This window comes from Dermacentor albipictus, chromosome 6 (genome assembly GCF_038994185.2).
Source record: "Dermacentor albipictus isolate Rhodes 1998 colony chromosome 6, USDA_Dalb.pri_finalv2, whole genome shotgun sequence".
Taxonomy (NCBI): domain Eukaryota; kingdom Metazoa; phylum Arthropoda; class Arachnida; order Ixodida; family Ixodidae; genus Dermacentor; species Dermacentor albipictus.
Window position 1 is genome coordinate 32,280,979 of NC_091826.1, and position 20,026 is coordinate 32,301,004.

The window sequence follows — 20,026 nt, forward strand, 5'->3', positions numbered from 1 at the left end:
TCGCATTGGTACCCCTTTTATTTCAGAAAGTACAAGACAACGGGATATGGAACCCGCCATGGTTTCTTAGTGGCTATAGTGTTGGGCTGCCAAGCACGAATTCGCGGGATCGAATCGCGGCCACGGCGGCTGCATTTCGATGTGGACTGAGGACTCCACGTTAATAAAGAACTCCAGATGGTCCACACTTCCGGAGTCCACCACTGCGGCGTGCCTCATAATAAGATTGTGGTTTGGCACGTAAAAGCATATAATTCTGTTTTTTTAACTGGGCGTGGAAATAAAACCTTGGTAGAAGGCAGCAAAAAAGAACAGAGCAAGTGCAACTGTTTATTAGCAGAGCGAAGTACAGAAATTGCGGCTGAAAATTCTAATTCGGGTCGCACTAATGCCTGATACGTCAGTTTTGGTTACGTAGCATGGAACACACAACAGCCTATAGTTTCGGTCTCTAATCCCAGCAGCTTTCGCTGAATTGCAGCTCACCTTGTGAAAAGAGCCTTAGCTTGATGCTACTACATATAAAGTATCCTCATATACATATATAAAGTATATCCTCTGGCCGTCAACACAGACATCTCACTGCAATAATGCAGGAATAATATGTAGGAGGATGTCTCGATAGTTAATATCTGCAGGTCAAGCAGGCGTATTAGCATAATGAAAATGTAACCGAGCTGATAATCGCACAAAAAAGACAAAACACATTTAGAAACACATGAAGTAGCACTTAAATAACCAGATACGAAGCACACAAAAAGTTTTAACTGCTTCGAATTAAGAGCAGAGTATTAGAGACTTCCTAAATCTGAGATACGAGCGCGTTAAGCGCAAGAACATGGCGTTGCAGCGCATGCTGGGGAGCGAAGAGCAGTTCGTGCCCAATTCCAGTTCGTCATGTCTTCCAGCTGGATGTCGAACGTCATCTCACCGTCTCGAAGATAGCCATCGTTTACAAGGGCATCTAGCTCCATCCAGAACACGCGGTGAATGTGCGGCAGTGAATCTTGATCGCGCACGCAGAAACATCTTTTGACAAAGGAGCACATGTAACAACCCGCCGTGGGATCATCCTTCCACACCTTCAGGTCCAATTTAAGTGGCACGAACTGAGAGCCCACCAGCAGCCCGTTGAACTGAACCTCCAACGCGAGACAAGGAGCTTCACGGTAGGTACTTTTGTTGACGGCAACCGTAAAATACGTGTCTCTCGTGTGGAACCACGTCAACTCGGCAAACGTTCTCTTTTTCTCTTCGCACTTACAAATTTCCTCAGCGTTTTCCACGGTCAGGACGTACTTCATATTCTTAACTTCCTCGCTTAACCAAACTGATGTCGACAGTGCACTGGTTAAACGCAGATGCGCTTTGGCTGAAGCGAGGACAGGCTGGCAATACGCAATGACAGGGCGATGATTCTGCTGCGGTGCGTCTCGCCGCACCCGTTCCAGGCCACTGAGTGCCACGTTGGCGAAGTGTTCCAGCTTGCGAAGTATTAGCGCCTTCTCGGAGCGCGACGACAGGGACGAGGACGTGCCGGCTTCCGGAGCCGAATTCGGCAGCTGTGACACTGATGACATGGAGCGCTCAGAAGCCTTCAGCTCTGTAGTGATCTCAGTGAATCTGGCTTCCTGGCTCTTAACTTGTTCGGTGAGCTCATTCATCTGACTTTGAATAGCAGGCAGCAGTTGATCATGAAACAGGACTTTCAAAAGTGCCTTCAAATCTTCCTGGGCGTTGCTCAAGTCTTGAAGTGTCAGTGCCACTGTATGTTCCGGGGAGGGGTTCTCTGTGACCGCGGAAGAAACGTCGGCACTGCAAGCAGCCACGTAGTGCATTGACAGGTCTTGGTGCAGGACTCCCTGGCCACACCTTAAACATCCCACAGTGTGGAATGCGCATTCCATCTCGTAGTGCCGCAGTAAAGCTTCCATGGTGCCAGTGAACTCGCATCCGTGTTCTTCGTTCCAGCAGTAAGCCTTCATGCAAGAAAAGCAGATGCAGTTTTTAATGTGACATTTAGCCGCCAGCTACGTTTCAACGTGCGTTGACAACCATACGGAATAGCTTGAAACTACGAGCAATCAGAGCCGCTCAAAATTTACACAGTGCAATATTGCGAAATTAAAACACAATACATAGAAGCAGAAACAAAAGTCCGAAAGGGTATTCAGTTGCACAGTGTTTTGTTGAAACGTTAGCAAAATTTTTAAAAATCGCCCGAGGCATTTATCACCAATCTACTTATTGAGCTGGAATACTCGTAAATATACATTACTTACACTAGAAATAAATACGCAACATTAGCTAATCACCAACTTATTAATTAGCTTTTCAACTAATTTATTTACCACGCACATTGCAGCACACGAAGTGAAGCCAGTGGTTTCATAAGGTAAATACACTTCGAACGGATTTTCAAAGTAGCCCTATGTTGAGATAACTGTCGCGAAACTTGCCCTAAAAATGTACTGTTGTTTCACTTTTCTGACAGAACGCCTTTTTACACTGAAGCTCTAAAGTTACTGGATCATCAATGCATTTCTTCGAAAAACTTGTAGACGCATACCTCGAACCTAATGTCATTCTCAGAATTGGTTCGAAGTGGACACTACTTCAAAAGCCACCGGCTACAATTTCTAAAATTGCAACACGTGGCGTGACGTAATTACTGAAAAGGTTACTGGGCTAGCCCTTGTTAAATAGACAAATATTCGCATCTATTCTTTGTGCTATTATGTCTACCTCAGAAAGCAGCATAGCTCACGAAATACTATTGTGTTGCCGTATCACGGGTGATGCTTCAATAATCCTGCAGACAATAAAATGAAGGCTCCCGTATATATCCTCAAGCTTCAAAAACACCAACCGAATTTTAAAGTTCAAAACTATAAGAACAAGAAAAATAAGGCATGAAACTACAACACCCGTCGAAATCGGAAGCCCTTCTTCTAATAATTCGCAATACAACGAAATAATTGCTGTAACGGTGCATATAAGAAACGAATATTAAAATACAAGGTGTGTTTACGTTACTAAGATGTTCATTTGATATCTTATTTACAAATTATCTTTTGCAATATGCCATTCATGCTGTTCTTGACACGAATCAGCCGTATTGCTCCACATAGCTAACGATGGCAAGGCGTTCTACTTTGTAGTTCTCAAGGGTAGGGAATTACTATAAGTGACGGTGTGAGGCCAAAACTGCATTAGACGTCTATTAATGTTTCCTGGCATGTTTTTGCTTTCCTGGCGAACGAAGTGAGTAGCATTGTTAATTTGAAAGTAGCGTTTTGATAAGTAAGAACGACATATATAGCCTAGCGATTCTCGACGCTGTGCTAGAAATCAGTAATGAATGTAGTTTTATCATGCACCGACTTCTGCAGAATTCATGCCGCGACCTACGCCTCCTGAACGAGAGAGGTCAACTTGAGCCACCAGTGGGACAGGTTGCTGCACAGAACGCGCCAGCTACCGAGCCAAAGATACTACTGACACGTGTACTTATCTTTATCGGGCGACCACGTTTGGCCACCTAACAAATGTTATCGTGCAGCGCAGGACGCGCCTGCATGTAAATGAAGTTTCTGGAAAGTTTTAGATGCTGCTATCCGCTGTCTGTTGCCGCCGAACTTTGTGTTATCTGATTTTATCGCGTGACGCGAATGTGTAGAACTTTGTGGAAGACACGCGGGTCCCATCGGTTAATCTCGAACATTCGACGGGTGATCTATAAAAGCCGACGCGCTTTACCCGCCGATCAGATTTTCGACGATCGCCGACTGTGTTCGCCGCTATCGTTGTGCTATGAGTGTAGCCTGTTTTGTGGGCACAGGTTCGCCCAATAAAAGTTAGTTTTGTTGTTCACAGTATCGCTACTGTGTTATTCAACGTCACCACCACGTGACACTATGATAGCACATTGTTCACAGTCGTGCCTTCTCCAAGTAGCTCGCTAATTCAGGCTTGCGCACGTTACATAGCAAGGTGGCATGCTGTAAAACTGGGAATACGTAAATTAGTAACCGCTGGAAACTCCACAAATTGAGAGGGCCCGTATTTTTAGTATTCTGCGCATGAATCAAGTTTCCTTCTTTTTTCTGCGGCTACGGCAATGAGTGTTATATCGTTTATCAACCTAGTGTTTATTTTATTGCGAGATAAATTATATGGATACTCCAGGCGCATTTCTGCCGTCGGCGTTGGCGTCGCCGTGATGTTGCCTATGATTGAAAGCGTGCGCGTGTGAGTTGGCCAACGCAGTTCAATCTCACGTGCGTGAGCGAGGAACGCGGTCCGGATGCATGCCCTCTTCTGCGGCACGCGAGGCAATGGAGGTCAAACGAGGGAGCAGGGGCGTTCTTCTCCGGCGGTTGCTAGGTTGTCTCGATGTCCTCCTCGCCCGTACAGAGTGCAGACGACCGCGGCGTCTGCTACGGGGTCAGCCACGCGAATGTGTGCGTGTGCGTCTGTGTGTTGGGTGATCCAAAACAAGTGATGCTCAGTTACAATGCGGACGGACAGAAGAACGTTTCTTGTGTGCACGGTGTTCTGAGTTACGGTGACCCGCCCGGTTTTTACGATTACTCCAATAAATTTATATTATTAATAGTTTGGGCTCCTACAAAGCGCCTCAGCTCATCTGTTGGCTGTACGTAGTCCTGAAGTCACTAATTCAAATAAAATTTCGCAAGATAGGAGCAAAAAAGAGGTTGGTATGCGAGATTCTCCAGCGTGACTAGCACAGGTGTCAGGAAAAGGATTTGGAAGAACTGAATGTTGGGTCAGTTGGTCTATCATGTTGACTGGAAAACTTAGCGCAAAAAATTTCCGATTGGACACAGGGAACAGGTGAAGAGGAACGCTAGTGTCAATTGTTTGTTATGAAAAACGCACCACCGATTAATCAGCTTGTTTGAATGCATATCCGTCATGTCACTTCTTCCTATGAAAGCTCAAAGCCATACACCTTCATATATGTGAAGGTTACGCCTGATATGTAGAATATCTCACACAAGCACAAGAACGACATGGACAGACATTATATTGTGGTGCTCTTGGCGCCTGAATCCTGTCCAAGCTCTGCCCTCGGATTTGCGATGAGAGCAAGCGACGTTGCCAAAAGAAGCATGAATGCATGTTCTTTCTTTAAATGCTCGTCTATTCCAATAACGTGTGGGAAAGATTATATCGACCAGGCTGAAATGTCTGTAAGCGACTTACTCATGCTCCAAAACGTAGGAAGATGACAAGTGTGCCCGCTTCGTCGCCCATATTACGGATCGCGTATGCAAGGCACGGATTAGCGAGACCAGGAATTTAGGCAGGTCTACAAGCAACACCGCTCTTTTCACGTAACACATTTTCACGCAACTTTGTGGAACAACCAAAAACTTTTTTTTCGCTTCACAAAAGCTTACGCAATATTTATGGGAAATTAACTAATGTGTCAGTGTAACGGCACATGTAAGTCCACAGGCCTGTGTGCTACACGTTACTAAGAAAAACAAAGCGGATACGCAGCCATTCCCGCAGATGGTATGACATTGATCAGTGGCCGATTTTGAGGAGGCCGGTAGGGCGGTGCTGGTGCCTCGTCGCCACGGCACAATTATAAAAATTGGTCACGTGGTCTTTAATACCGGTGTCGGTGCTATCAGCATTGCCGGCTTGAGAGAAGCGCGATTGAATACTGCGCACGAGAAAAGTACAGTGTACACCACCGATGCGAAACTGACATACAATTTTAAAGCGTCGCGACCAAAAGCGCTTCTGTCGCGGCGTCACAACTTACGTCGCTGCGATAGAAAGTGGCACATTTCTAACGCCACGACAGAAAATGTGTAGTCCCGACAGAGAGTGCCTGTTGCGACGTCAGAATCGCTGTTGTGATAGAAAATTGTTGTTGCGACATCATAAAACCTTGTCGGGACAGAACGTTTCTGTTGCGACTTCAGAACTCTTGGCCGTCGTGACCGAATGTTTCTGTTGCGACGTCAGAATTTGTCGTAACGTCAGAATCGCTGTAACGATAGAAAGCTGTTGTCACGACTACAGAACTCTTGTTGTCGTGACAGAACGTCTCTGTTGCGACTTCAGAACTCTTGGCCGTCGGGACCGAATGTTTATGTTGCGATGTCAGAATTGCTGTCGTAACGTCAGAATGGCTGTCACCATAGAAAGCTGTTGTTACGACTACAGAACTCTTGTTGTCGCCACAGAACATTTCTGTTGCGAGATCGGAATTTATGTCGTAACGTCAGAAATGTTTGCCACAACTACAGAAACGTCAGGAACTTCTGTCGTACAAAAGAAATTTCTGCAGTTGTGACAGGAATGCCTGTTCTTTTTTTCAACTGGGAATGCATAACACTGAAAATTTCTGACGTCACGCATAATTTCCTGTGCTCTGGCCGCGGTGCGAAATTCAGGCAATGTTAGTGCGTGTTCCTTTTCGCGAAATTAATCAATGCGCAGTGATAAATGGATACCAACGGAAGCATAGTTATTTGCTGCTGGATATCTCATTGTTCTGCAGTGATAATATATCCACCTTAGCATTAGGCTTGTAGATATACGGCGCTGCAACTGATGCAAATTAAGCTTAGTGAAAGAAAGCGCGAACGAAATCGTTTATTATTGTTGGTGCCGTTTATGGGCGCTTTAATAAACAATTACTCCGTTAAATGAACAGCAAATCATTGTGTACTCACTTGCAATGCGTCAGCTTTCCTAGCAGGGAAATCGGCTCCGTGGCACTCCGATTCCTCGAACGGCTCTTGATCCAGCGGACACAGTCCGGTGCCAGCTGCCGAGCTGGCTGCGTGGCAGGATTGGCAAAGAACGTGCGAGCACGGCAACAACACCGTCCGTTTCGGGATGATGCGGCAGAGGCCGCACACACGCGAATTCGGCACCTCGTCGACGAACCGCGTCGGTCGCCAGTTGACGCACGCGACTGCGTGGTCCCGAAAACGATGCACCCGTTCTCGCTCCATACCAGGCATGGCGGTGTCCTCAGGCACCAATCCTGCGTTCTGCAAATGAAGGGAGCTGCTTTTTTTTTCGCACTAAGCTTATCGCTACCGGGTTATCGCAAACGCGTCGTTGGGCGTAGGAGAGAGGACAGAAAGCATAGGCTCTTCGTACTAGACCACGTGCCAATATTCCATGTTTTTCACTGCTGTAAGCCTTTGCTACGCGGCATGGAGCGGCTGTTTCGCGTATCAACGTCGTCAACAAGAAACAGACGTTACGTGTGGAAACGCATAACAGGGGAATAAGATAAAGATAGAACGCAGGCTTTTTTGTTGTGGGAACAATAGAAATAAAGACAAAAAAGCAGATTGCATGATATTGGCGATATTTTGGTTTCAATACCGCCAACGAGTATCTGAATCTTTTGTCCGTGAACAAGGCAGCGTGTGACGCTGAATACTCTGGCAACGAAAATATTTTGCGAATTCTCAATGCGTGTAGTGGTAGATTTTCGTCTTTCGATTTGGATCGTCGTGTAAGACTCCGCCAATTCTTCCCAGGCTATAGGTATTCTTTGTTTCAGCAGTTTTGTTTTTTTTTCTGTTGTCGTGTATTGTCGTGGTTTTGGAATGATTGGTTCCAAGAAACAAAGAATTGTTTTGTAGGACTACGCATACAAGGTTTTTTTTCTCTCCCCGGGAACTGTACGGGCGCGATCAGATTCGTCTACCGGGTGATGTGGTAGCAGCAGCAACTATGCCTTCATTTGAATCGCGACTGAAAATTTTGTAATCGTCTTTACCACTGGATCTGTTCTTTCTGTTACGACGTTAGCACTTCTGTTCTTTATAATAATAATATTGGGGGTTTTACGCGCCAAAACCACTTTCTGATTATGAGGCATGCCGTAGTGGAGTGACCACCTGGGGTTCTTTAACGTGCACCTAAAGCTAAGCACACGGGTGCTTTCGCATTTCGCCCCCATCGAAATGCGGCCGCCGTGGCCGGGATTCGATCCCGCGACCTCGTGCTCAGCAGCCCAACACCATAGCCACTGAGCAACCACGGCGGGTCTTCTGTTCTTTTTCACAGAGGTTAGTGCGTCTTCAAAATGTTTGTTTGTTCGAATGTGTTTGCAACATATCTTTGTATATATGTTTGTAGCAATTTTGTTTGATTATTGAAGTTTATAATTCTGTTCCGAATGGTGTGTTTGGAGTGTTCTTACAGTGTACGGCATTGGCGTGTAATATTAAAGTGCATTATGTGGTCTATACAGAGAGACAATGTCCCACTGCCCACTCTTGCTTGCGGCTTTATTCTAAAGTCAACGGGAAACTTCACGGAATATAAGATAAAGAAAATAAAATGAGGTCACCATGGAGAAATGCTAATTCAATGGGCCACGTTACCATGTTTGCCAAGACTTGGGGAAACCTGAGAGCAGACGTACACCCTTTTGGCCTTCCCTATACCACACGGTTTACCACTCGAATTACTAGAGGGAACTCTGGCGCTGCGTAAGTTCGGTTACCATGGTAACGATGGGCAATTGCGGTGGCTAGAAAGGAAGGTGGAAGCGATGGCGGCATCATGGAGTGTTAAACAGCACGGCATGCCAGCAGCGGTGGCGGCGCTGCTGTTGCTGCAGTCGAGCGCCTCTACAACGAATATCTATACAACGAAATGACCTGTATAAGGAAGGAATAGTTATGTAATGGTTCTATTGCGAGGCGTGCTCTGCTCGACCTTTGCAAAGGAGTGACCTGTACAACGAACAATTTCGGAGACCACAAGCACTTCGTTATAAAGGCGCTCGACTGCACTTAGATTGCCCTACTCCCGCGCGTGCAACGGCCAAGCGGGCCACGAATAGGCCGCAGTTTGGCGCCATGGCTGATGTCCTTGGCATATTCGATGTCGCCGTTCTGCTTATGGTGTCGGGTAAACGCTTGTAAGTAACAGTAGGAACCAAGGCTTAACGATCAAATGTGGATAATAAATTGACTCTGCAAAAAAGATGCCTGAATGCTGCAGCCGGGATGCCAGGTGTTTCGGTCTGAGACACCTGGCATCGCCTGATCGGTAGAGTGAACGCTTACTCTTACAAACGATTGGCTCCTTTTTTGAACTGTTTTAGAGCACATGTATCCTTTAAGGATGTTTTTTTTTTCAGCACGTCACCGTTCACATTATCAAAGTTTGGTGGTTGGCGAGAAGGTATCCTGAGTTGCTACATATCGAGGCACACACACAAACAGTGCCCAGAGAAATAAAACGATTTATGGTTATTTTGGTATATAATGAACGTCATGCAACAAGCAGGCGAAAGTCGGAATCAAAGAACACATATACGCAAGAATATTCAAGTGACGTGAGGAAGCTTCAAAAAGTGCGTTCACTGCCGCTTCCCTTCTCTTGCCACGTTCTTTGGTTTTAAGAGGAAATGCAGTCTTTTCGTTTCACTAAGCTTCAGGCTGCCAGTGATATCGTTCGAGTGCTGTGTGCAACCAATTGGAGTGAGTCGATTTCGCGTAAACGCAGGCAACAAGTCCAGTAGGCTATATTTGGTTTCAATTTCTTGCTGAAGCTGAAGTTGTGCCCTCGGTTATCTTTATTATTAGTAGTATTATCAGTATCGTTCAGTTAGTAATTATTCTAATATGCGAACGGTGCTCAAGTTGCGCAAAATACCAACTCAAATGCCAACTGAAGCACTCGAAAAACCTTAAGTGAGAGATAAAATACAATTTAGCACCATCGCAGTACATTTATTGGGAGAACATTGTAGAGAGCATGAGATATCATCCTTGAAGAACAAGTTGCCGGTTAATCAGAATTCTTAACTGTTAGCTTCCACAGGGCACATTGCAGAAATAAAACTGGTTACTGCAATATGAATATATCAAATACTCCGAAATATCCTCACGTTTCCGGCATCTCCGCATCATTCACCACGGTTAAAGAAATGTGCGATATCTAACGCGATAAGAAAATGTGCATGCTGTTTAGAGTCTTTCCCAGAAGCTGCCAGAAATTTTTTTTAGTCTCGGACATAAAATGATCATTCGAAAGTAATTAGCTAAGTCTTAGTGGTTCTACTTATCAAGCTGTCTGTTGGTATGTGTGTAGATAATCGTAGGAGACACCTAACTGAGGTGTGCCCAGCAATTAACACATCGTGTGTGTTGTTTCCTCTACTGAAGAGAGGTGCAGCCAGCGAAATATGAAAAAGACCACAACGTCATCGAACAGCATCAGCTAGACGTTTGTGTGCAGTGTGTTATGCCATTTCTGCATTCGTAGTTATTCGTTCATTTGTGTTTTTCCCGTGGCGTGTTCGTCTTGTGTTCTTCATATCTGGCGCATATGCATGCGTGCGTAACTCGTTTATTTCTGGATAACACAAAATGCTTTGTTTTTAATCGCTTGCTCTACACCGGCTGCAAGAGCGTCAGGATGTTCAGTACGCGTACGTTGTGCGCTTTTTGTGACCAGCGTCTCGTACAATTTGATCTTGTACTTAGCTGGAAGAGCATACGCATGGCGCAGTAAAAGCTAAGGTGACCTTCAAGCTTGCCTTTCATGTAATGACATACGGATCGTGTTGACGTGTTTTCCCGGCGTTATTCCTGTGCCGCTGTCCGATTCTGGTGGTACTTGGTGTCCGTGCGTGTGTATGTTCATGCGTGTGTTTTTTTGTGGGGGGGGTGAAACCTATGACCACGCATGACGCATGTATGGTCATGACAAGCATGTCATGTCACTACTCATCATGACTTATTTAGTTACAATAAATGAGTGGTTACTTCTATGTATAGGAGCCACGTAGTTGTGCATTGGGCATGACTAATTTGATCATGCATTGTCTGTGCATTCGCTATTTTTTTTTCTCACCCGATGATCGGCGAATTATTTGAATATCGGTTAAGAGATCATTGGTGAGGCTTTCAAGGCTACGTGTCCGTTTAACGACAGAAATTTATTTTGGGCGGTGACAGAATTAGATGAAAAACAGAGCTGTTGTGTTCGGACTCCGCGAACTTTGTGGACCTCATGACGTCAGCATTAATTGACCTACAACATTGCCTTTTTGAGCATACATAAAACAGGGTGCCACTTTTTATACTTAAAATCATTTCTTAGCTCACTACCCTTGTTCCACCTGTCAGTATAGGCAAGAAGCTTTAATATTTTAATTTGGAAAGCTAAACAGGGCTTTATAGTCAATTACTAAGAGAGAGTCGTGATTAGTGCGATATAAGCCACATGTAAGGCACCAAATAATATGGTACGCATTCAATATTGTTTACCCTCATCTGCATATTTACATTAAGGTAAAAGACTTCAAAACAAAATTAAGAATAACTATGGAAGCACTGCTGAGCAGAATACGGCCACAAAATAAAATCAAACATTCAATGAAAGCGCATGCTGTATACTCAAGCTAAACATAAAAATGCGTGCCTGCGATAAAAAAACTAGTGCCTGCGTATGGTTCGTGCCTTTAACGAAGGTGAACAGTCACCAGCTAGCCGAACAAGACGTTCTTTTAAGGTCTGCGCGGCTGGCGTGGACGGCAGTTTTCTGCTGCCAGCAAGTCCAGTTGGAAATTCCGCTTTAAAAATAACAATGATAAAATATTAAATTGATACCTTCACACTGCTGATGCGAAAATTTCGTGTTCTCGACATATCATTAAAGCAGCACAGCTATCAAAGCGAACTGCACATGCAGCTGCGCGATGCCCATTGACTGCCTACGGAGCGGGCATCATAATGGCGGACGCCGTAGCAGACGACGCGGTTGTCTTCACCCTTGTTGGAATCTCAGCGCTGACGCGCGTTGTTGCAATCGGACCACTGGCACGGGTTGTTGCAACTGGGTCGCAAGCCCCAAGGGTAGCGTTGGCCTGGCGGCCTGGGGCACAACTGGAAGCATCCGAAGGTCCGAGCAAAGCATGAGTCGACTGCTAACAGAACAACTTGTTTATTCTAGCATCGCAAAGAGCGGGCGGTCAGGTCGATTGAAGTGGAGAGACGGGAGAGCACGTTACTCAACAGAAGAAATCGGAGCCTCTCTCCTGGCGTCCGGGGGCAGCTGTTTTTATACTCTCGGAGTTGAGGGCAAGAGGGAACGTCACGGGACGAGGCCAAGTGACAGCGGGGCACGGACAAGCTGAGAGACATGTTGAGACGAGTGTAGTGACGCATCAGCCGAGCCGGCGCCGGTCAGACCTCCTCGCTTCACACTTGGGAAGCTCCTCTCCCCGGCTGCCGCGCTTTGACAAGCGTGGGCACACACACACACACGCACATACGAAGACACGTGGCAGTGAAACATGCCTGGACGCGCTTGGCGGGAAGGCGTTGCGGCAGCTCCGAACGGGCCAAAATGTCCGCCGCTTTGAACGAAGCCCCGGCGTCCGTTGCATCCGCGCCGGCTATACCGCACGTCGTAGGCGAAACGTAACACCCTGCACGGCGGCGGAGGAGAGCGCGTGCGTCGAGGCACCCCTTCGGGCGCAGCGCCACTCCGTGCAGCGCGGCGCTTGCTGACGCGTTCCAACGCGCACGTGTGATTGGAGTTTTACGCGTGTTGTTTGTCGGTTGGCAAAACACGCGCCATCGTCGGGGTTAGTTGGCTGTTGAATGACGCAGCAGGCTACTGCGAACTCGCACACAAAGGAAAGGCGAAAGTAACACATCAAGAAGCGTGAGCAGTCTGATGCGTGCTGATATCAGCGCTTGTGTAGTCAGTAGTTGTGAAAAATAAGCGTGGTTCCTTGTCCGTGTTTCTTCCAGTGCCGTCTTCCTCCTTTCTTTCTCTGAGTGCGAGCGCATTACTTCACAGTAGCACGCTGCAACCATTCAGAATCAATCAAAATGACGCATCTGCCATGCTGTCACATTTCGTGCTGTCGCCGTTTTTCATTAATAGAGGAAGATGGCGGCCCCAATAACGTCAATGCAAACAACTTATGAAGCGATGCTTCTTCAACCCCTCTTCACAGAGGTGAAAGGGCGTTCAATTTATCCTTTCGTCACCTACAGTGGCCACAGCAAATTATTATTACAACAAATCACTGTCGACCGGACCGGCAATTTCGCGACACGCGACGACTGTGCGTAGGAATATTATTCGGGACAGCAAGTGTGCTGGGATCTTGCCTCGTTTGTAATGCGAGGGACCTTGTCAGTTATCTACAGTTGCTTGGGATCGATCGTGACTCTGGGTGACGAGCTTTCCATCTCAAGTTGGTATGCTCGCCAACTGTCAAAGCGAGAAATAATTTCCCCCAACCCTCAACTACGTAATGAGCTGTCCGCCACTGTGAAGAGCGGGAACGGCCCGGCATTGATGCCAGTTTGTCCTACGCGACGTGTCGGAACAAGGACACTTCGTTCGGCGGCTCCTCGAACTAATTATTTTGGTAATTATATTACTGCAGTAGGGTAATTAACTACTTTTCACTCTGATCATGTTCGTGAACACCGGCGAATACCGAGTCCTTATAACCAACGACCGCATCACACGTCGTAAACAAAGCATGTTTCCATGAGTGGACACTGCATCTGTGAAAGAAGATAACGTGGGAATGTGTGTGCTACAAAGCGAGGAAAACAACGAGAAACTAAAAAAGGCAACTCATAGGCCAGATTTTGCGTATGCAAATTGTTACTTAGGACAATACTTGTATCAATGCGGATATTTACGACAAGACTGGATACGTGCGTGGTACCACATACACGTAATGTCGCTACTTGGCTCGCACACTTGCACGCAGTGGCACCGGCGACCTCAGACATGTCGCTAACGAATGATCGACCCTGCAGGCACACGAAATGCGCAAACAGGCCTTAAGCGACGTACATGAGATCGAATATAGTGGTCTTGTGTTGCATTCTACCGAGATAGCGTGTCCTTTGATGCAAACGGAGCCACGAGTATGCTACAAATAAGGGACGGCAATTTTTGATGCGCTGTCAGGGTTTTAGCCGCTGACAGCGTAAAAGGCGAAGAGGCTTTCTGCGAAAAGTGGCAACGTATCGGAGTCGACAGGTGTGGCCATTGCCTATCATTTGTGCTTAAGGAGGATTAAGGTGGTTACAAATTAAAGCACTGTGTAGTAAGGTGGATTAAGGATGGTACAAATTAAAGCGAGGTGGATTGAGGTAGAGCTGTGAAGGACGCGTCACAATGTATGACGTCAAGTATCATGGTCACGTGATAATTGGAAGTGAAATTTATTCCGAGACGCTCACGTATGACGGCAGGTCACGGGACATCCCGTAATGCTTTCGCATTCAAATCACGCAAGGTTATTTAAGTGACTCCATTTTTTGCTCGCTCTTTCTTCTTGGCAGCAGCCACGGCTGCTTTTGCTCCGTAGTAGACGGGGCCTTTCCGGTCACAGCTTGCCAACATGTCTCCTTGCCCACTGCTGAGCACCGTCAGAAGAGCTTCAGACCAACGTTGAACCTCGCTGTCACTTTTATAATTCTTCCTGCAGGCGGAACTGACATTTTGCGTTCATTGACCTTCTAGGTGACACAGGCAAACGAAGATCCGTTCATTTGATGAGTTCAAGATTTTTAGTTTGATTGTCAACAAGGAAAGCTGCATTTTAATAGCAGAGCAAAGCAAAAACACTCATGCAGTAATTTTGCGGCCTCGAAGAGGAAACCAGGCGTTCGAGTTGCACGCGCAAAGCTCCACGACATGAGTGCGTTGTAGCCAAACTGCATCTCAGAGGTAACGCTTTATTAATTGCTCCTATTACGCCTACGGCAACAAAGCCCTTCAAACACAGGCAAAATCAAAGATCCGGGCTCGTTACCCTCAACCGTTTCAAGTGAGAAGAGCACACTTGAAGTACGAGTCAGGACAAAGTGACAGGCGCCAAATTTTAAATAAAGGGTTCACCAATCGGTGAAGCGTTTATGAGCACGTTCATTGCTGCCATCGCTTCATGACGCTCACAACTGCGGCACAAGTGTTTCAGGTACGCAGTGAATTCCAGCCCCTTATCAACTTAAGGGCAACAGGAAAAATAACTCACTCCCCCTCCCCCCCCCCCCCCGTAGTCAGGCATTATAGGGCAATCACGAAAGTACATTCGTTTGAAAGTCTGGACGCAGGTCAGTCGTCAACAACTTCCTTCGGTCTACGGGGTATCCTGTACAGGAATGTTCGAAATGAGTCATTTTGGGCTCAGGGCTTCACCCCTCAACAGCAATTATCTGATAGAAGAGACACGCCTCCTGTGGCAACATTGTATGCTCATTCAGAGTTAGATAATAGCGTTGCTACTTACCACGGTTATCAGCCAGAAAACACATATGACTGGCTTCCAGTAGAGAATGTCATTAGTGTCAGCCTGAATACTTTTGATAGCCGCGCATCTTAATTTTAACTCTAGGCCATTGCGCCACGTGGCGCGATGGCATCACGTGGCCAAGTGGCCAGAATCCGATAGTCTTATCGGATTCTGATGGCACCGTCTAGACAGATATAGCAAATAAACAGTGTAGACAGATAGGAAAGTCTTCACCAAGGATGTCTAAACAGTAAAAACCACCTGTGAGACTCCTTGTTGCAGCGCGAAAAGCACAAACGTAAACGAACAATCAAGTCAAAGCATCGGCTTAACAGTTCCAAAGATACCAACAAACAATTTAAGTAGAAGGCAAAAAGAAATGTGCGAAACGAGAAATTTCTCAACACCTTATTTTTTGTGCTTAAGAATAACGGTTACCAAAACATCGCTAAGCTGTCATCACCGAAAGGCAGGAAGCTGCCACAATGAAACTGCGCTGTGAAGCACGCTCAGTTCTCATCAGCGTTAGATGCACGAGTACCTTCACCCTCGGTCGAGCCAGATAAGTGGACCTCGAACGTCATCATTCCCTCTCGAAGGTAACCACGGCATTTCAAGGAAGAGAGGCTTGCCCAGAACAAGCGGTGAAAATGGTTCGTTGATTCCCGATCGCGAACACAAGTACAATGCTTGTCAGATGCATGCATGTAGAGAGCCTGGACATTTTCCGGGTGCAACGCCGACACGTACCATCGAGGTAACGACGGCCGAGAGCCCTCCGCCATCCCGTTGAACTGAATCTCTACAGCGAGACACGTAGATGCCTCAACGACAGCCGTACCGACGGCTAGATTAACATAAGCGTCTCCCGTGTGTGGCACAGTCACGCGAGCAAATTGCGTCTCCTGTTCGGGGCACTGGAAAATTTCGTCGGCGTTTTCGAGGGTCAGGAGGTACCTGTTCTCGGGATGTTCTCCACCGAGCAGACAGGCCGTTCGCAGAGCGTTGTTTAAATGACGAACGCTTTCCTCACGACCGAAGAAAGGCACGCAGTGGGCAGCGACTGCAGGTTGGCGAGAATTCGGCGGGGAGTCTTGACGCAAACGCCCCGGAGCGCTTACTGGCAAGCTTGCCAAGCGTTCCAGCTTTCGAAGTATGAGCGTGTTCTCCAAGCACAACGGCTCCTGTGACGACGGGCTGGTTTCCCGCACAGGATTTTGCAGAGAAGCTGGCTGGTGCGGCACCGCCAAAGATATTGCGGCCGAGATTTGCGCCACTTCTTCCTTGAAGTTGTGCTCAGATGCTCTGAGCTCGCGCGCGAGCTCAGCGAACCCGGCCTCCTGACTTCTGACCTGCTCGGCAACCTCACTGGCCTGACTTTTAATTGCAGCCAGCAGCTGGCCCTGGTCCCTCAAAGCAGCTTGCAGATGTTCCAGGGCACTGGTCGCGTCTTGCAGTGTCAGCGCTGCAGGGTCACTGGCACTGCAACTGCTCACGTAGTGCGATGGCAGGTTCTTGTGCGCGACGCCCTTGCCGCAACGCAAACACTCCACGACGTGGAACGTGCATTCCTTCTCGTAGTGCCTGAGTACACCTTCCACGGGGCCCACGAACTCGCACCCGTGTGCTTCGTTCCAGCAGCAAACCTAGGTAGGACAAAAAAAAAACAAAGTGAAATATTTTGGCAGAGCTATGCATTTTTTGTTCGTAGGCAGATAGAACGAAAGCATAGGCGTGATGTCTCGGCATCGCACGAAAACGGAAAGTTACGTAACGGCACGGGAAGATATGTTCCGCAGATTATCGGAAATTGTCCGTAGTAAGATTTCATCTCTCTTTCAAGAACAGCCTTTACAGTTTTCATAAAAACGTGTCTAAGATGACGCAGAAAGCAACATACACGCCAGGACTGGCGCCACTTCCGAGTGGCGTTTATTTCAAGCGATCATCTATTTTTGCACTGCGCACCAGGTACATCATGCGCTCATAACCATACGCACAAAAGATTGTATAATTGAATCAGATCATACACACGATTGTATGGTCAATCAGGTCATGTGCATAGATACCTCAAAAGAAACATCACTTTTTTTTTTTCAAAACTAAAGACGGACAGCTGAGGTACTTGTCACCTGCTTTCCTTATAAAATATCCTTCAACTATTTCATGTTCTGTTTTTGTGTTTTCTTTTCTCAAGAACGTTGTGTTACCAAACATGCTTGTGCATGCGCACTTCTTGCAGCATTCAGCCAAGTAACTACCATATCCTTTTCTACTGTCATTATTGTGTCGTCTAGCCCTCTCATCGAAGCACTGGCCAGTTTGTCCTACATAAACACGTCCACAATCTAAGCGTATCTGATATGCACCATCTGAAGTACATTCAGTGTAATTGGTCCGGTGATTAGTATGACATTGTATGCGTTTCTGGTGCTTTTTGTTTTGAAGGTCACACTGGTGACAATCTACAAGACGATGCAGACACTAGATTGACATTGTGTGGTTTTGCGACCTTTTCAAATTGTGTGCAACTTTATGGAAGTATGGAATAACATGCATATGTCTTTTGTCACAATCTTTGGTTAGGCACTTCCGTCCCCGTTTTAATATTTGAAGCAATGTTTCACAGACACATGAAATGACAGACATTAGACATCCAGAAGGTTTCAATCTGTCTACTTGACTAGACGCACTACGCTCAATTTGGTGAATACATGACTTTTGCAAAGCACCATAAAGGTAAGTGTTGGGTGTGCCCCTCTTCATCAGTTTAGAATTTCGAAATTCAAATCTGCTCTTGAACTGGCCAATGACAACTATATTCAGTTTCTAGATGTTAAGACATTATTTTCGTCAGCACGCATGCTGGAGATACAACCCAAGATCGAATAAAAGTGTTTTGTCTTTCGATAGCGCACATTCGAAAAGATATACGTCCTCTCCGAACAGCGCTTAGATCCCGCTTCTATATTCCGTCCGATTTAATCAACGTAGAGGTGAGATTTCATAGCAAGGGTTCGATTCTTGCATCAAAAAGCGGTGTCAACTACTATCTAAATATTAAAGAGAAACGAACGAGCGATATTAACCGAAGGCGCATCAAATAAAGTACCCTTCTGAAATATGAATATCGACGCAGCTGCCGTAACAGGTGCCCTGTAAAACCACAACATGGGCCGCCTAGAGTAGGGTGACGACACCCTCTTTAATTTCTCAACAGCTTTGCGTGACGTGATTAACTTGGCAGTTTGTTTAAGCGTAGTTGACGGTTTACTAGCAATACAGCTGAATTGCACGGGGAGAAAAAGAATTTCACCTGTTCAATTTTGCGAACGTTTTCCTTAAAAAACAAAAACAAAAAATGGCCCAGGCAGTGCATAAGACTGAAAATTTAGGACGTCACACTGAAATGCTTGTGCTCTGGGCGCGGCGCCAAATTCAGGAAATATTAGTGCGCTCTCTCTTCGCGAAATTAATGAATGCGCAGTTATAAAAGGATAGCAACGCAATCATAGTTATTGTAGCTGGATATTTTATTGTTCTGCAGTTACAATGTATTCACTTTAGCATAAGGGTTGGACATCTACGGCGCTGCAACTAATGCAAATTAAGGTTACTGAAAGAAAGTGAACGAGACCGCTTATTATTGTCGTTGTAGTTTATGGACGCTTTATAAAACAATTATTCGGTTGAAGAAATGGTAAATCATTGTGTACTCACTTGCAATGCGTCAGCTTTCCTTGCAGGGAAATCGGCACCGTGGCACTCCGATTCCTCGAACGGCTCTCGATCCAATGGACACAATCCGGCGCCAGCTACCGAGCTGGCTGCGTGGCAGGATTGGCAAAGAACGTGCGAGCACGGCAACAGCACCGTCCGTTTCGGGATCATGCGGCAGAGGCAGCAAACACGCGAATTCGGCACCTCGTCGACGAACCGCGTCGGTCGCCAGTTGACGCCCGCGACTGCGTGGTCCCGAAAACGATGTACCCGTTCTCGCTCCAGACCAGGCATGGCAATGTCCTCAGGCACCAATCCTGCGTTCAGCAAAAGAACGGAGCTGCCTTTTCTTTTTTTTTTGCACTAAGCTTATCGCTACCGGGTTATCGAAAACGCGTCGTTGGGCGTAGGAGAGAAGACAGAAAGCATAGGCTCTTCGGACTAGACCACGTGCCAATATTCCATGTTTTTCACTTCTGTAGGCCTTTGCTACGCGGCATGGAGCGGCTGATTTCGCGTATCAACATCGTCAGCAAGAAACACACGTTATGTGTGGAAACGCATAACAGGGGAATAAGATAAAGATAGAACGCAGGCTTGTTTCTTGTGGGAACAATAGAAATAAAGACAAAAAAGCAGATTGCATGATATTGGCGATATTTTGGTTTCAAAACCGTCAACGAGTATCTGGATCTTTTGTCCGTGAACAAGGCAGCATGTGACGCTGAATACTCTGGCAACGAAAATATTCTGCGAATGCTCAATGCGTGTAGTGGTAGATTTTCGTCTTTCGGTTTGGATCGTCGTGTAAGCCTCCGCCAATTCTTCCCAGGCATTAGGTATTCTTCGTTTCAACAGTTTCGTTTCTTTTTTTCTGTTGTCGTGTGTTGTCGTGGTTTTGGAATGGTGGGTTCTAAGAAACAAAGAATTGTTTTGTAGGACTACGCAGACAAGGTTTTTTTTCTCTCCCCGCGAACTGTACGTGCGCGAGCAGATTCGTCT

At 46.4% G+C, this 20,026-nt stretch overlaps 1 protein-coding gene across 3 annotated transcripts; it reads right to left on the reverse strand.

Moving 5' to 3' along the window:
• Nucleotides 1-316: 316 nt before the first annotated feature.
• On the reverse strand, nucleotides 317-19,368 carry LOC139060932 (uncharacterized). Of its 3 annotated transcripts, XM_070540279.1 has the most exons (3): nucleotides 19,025-19,344; nucleotides 6,720-7,043; nucleotides 317-1,979 (listed from the first exon to the last, which is right to left on the reverse strand). In XM_070540279.1, exons 1-3 carry the CDS (start codon nucleotides 19,316-19,318, stop codon nucleotides 825-827), a joined length of 1,773 nt encoding a protein of 590 aa, XP_070396380.1. In that variant the 5' UTR covers nucleotides 19,319-19,344; the 3' UTR covers nucleotides 317-824. The 3 variants fall into 3 exon arrangements, with proteins under 3 accessions (XP_070396380.1, XP_070396381.1, XP_070396382.1); XM_070540280.1 differs by lacking the exon at nucleotides 6,720-7,043 and having other exon boundaries at nucleotides 19,025-19,345; XM_070540281.1 differs by lacking the exons at nucleotides 317-1,979; nucleotides 6,720-7,043 and adding an exon at nucleotides 14,734-16,950 and having other exon boundaries at nucleotides 19,025-19,368.
• Between the last annotated feature and the right edge of the window lie 658 nt (nucleotides 19,369-20,026).

What these genes read in the sequence shown, in the direction of transcription:
- LOC139060932 (XM_070540279.1), bottom strand. Translation starts at nt 19,318, where the DNA reads ATGCCTGGTCTGGAGCGAGAACGGGTACATCGTTTTCGGGACCACGCA. An exon ending in GGAAAGCTGACGCATTGCAA is followed by an intron (nt 7,044 to 19,024) that starts GTGAGTACACAA and finishes CTTCATTTGCAG; the next exon opens with AACGCAGGATTGGTGCCTGA. An exon ending in GGAAAGCTGACGCATTGCAA is followed by an intron (nt 1,980 to 6,719) that starts GTGAGTACACAA and finishes TCTTGCATGAAG; the next exon opens with GCTTACTGCTGGAACGAAGA.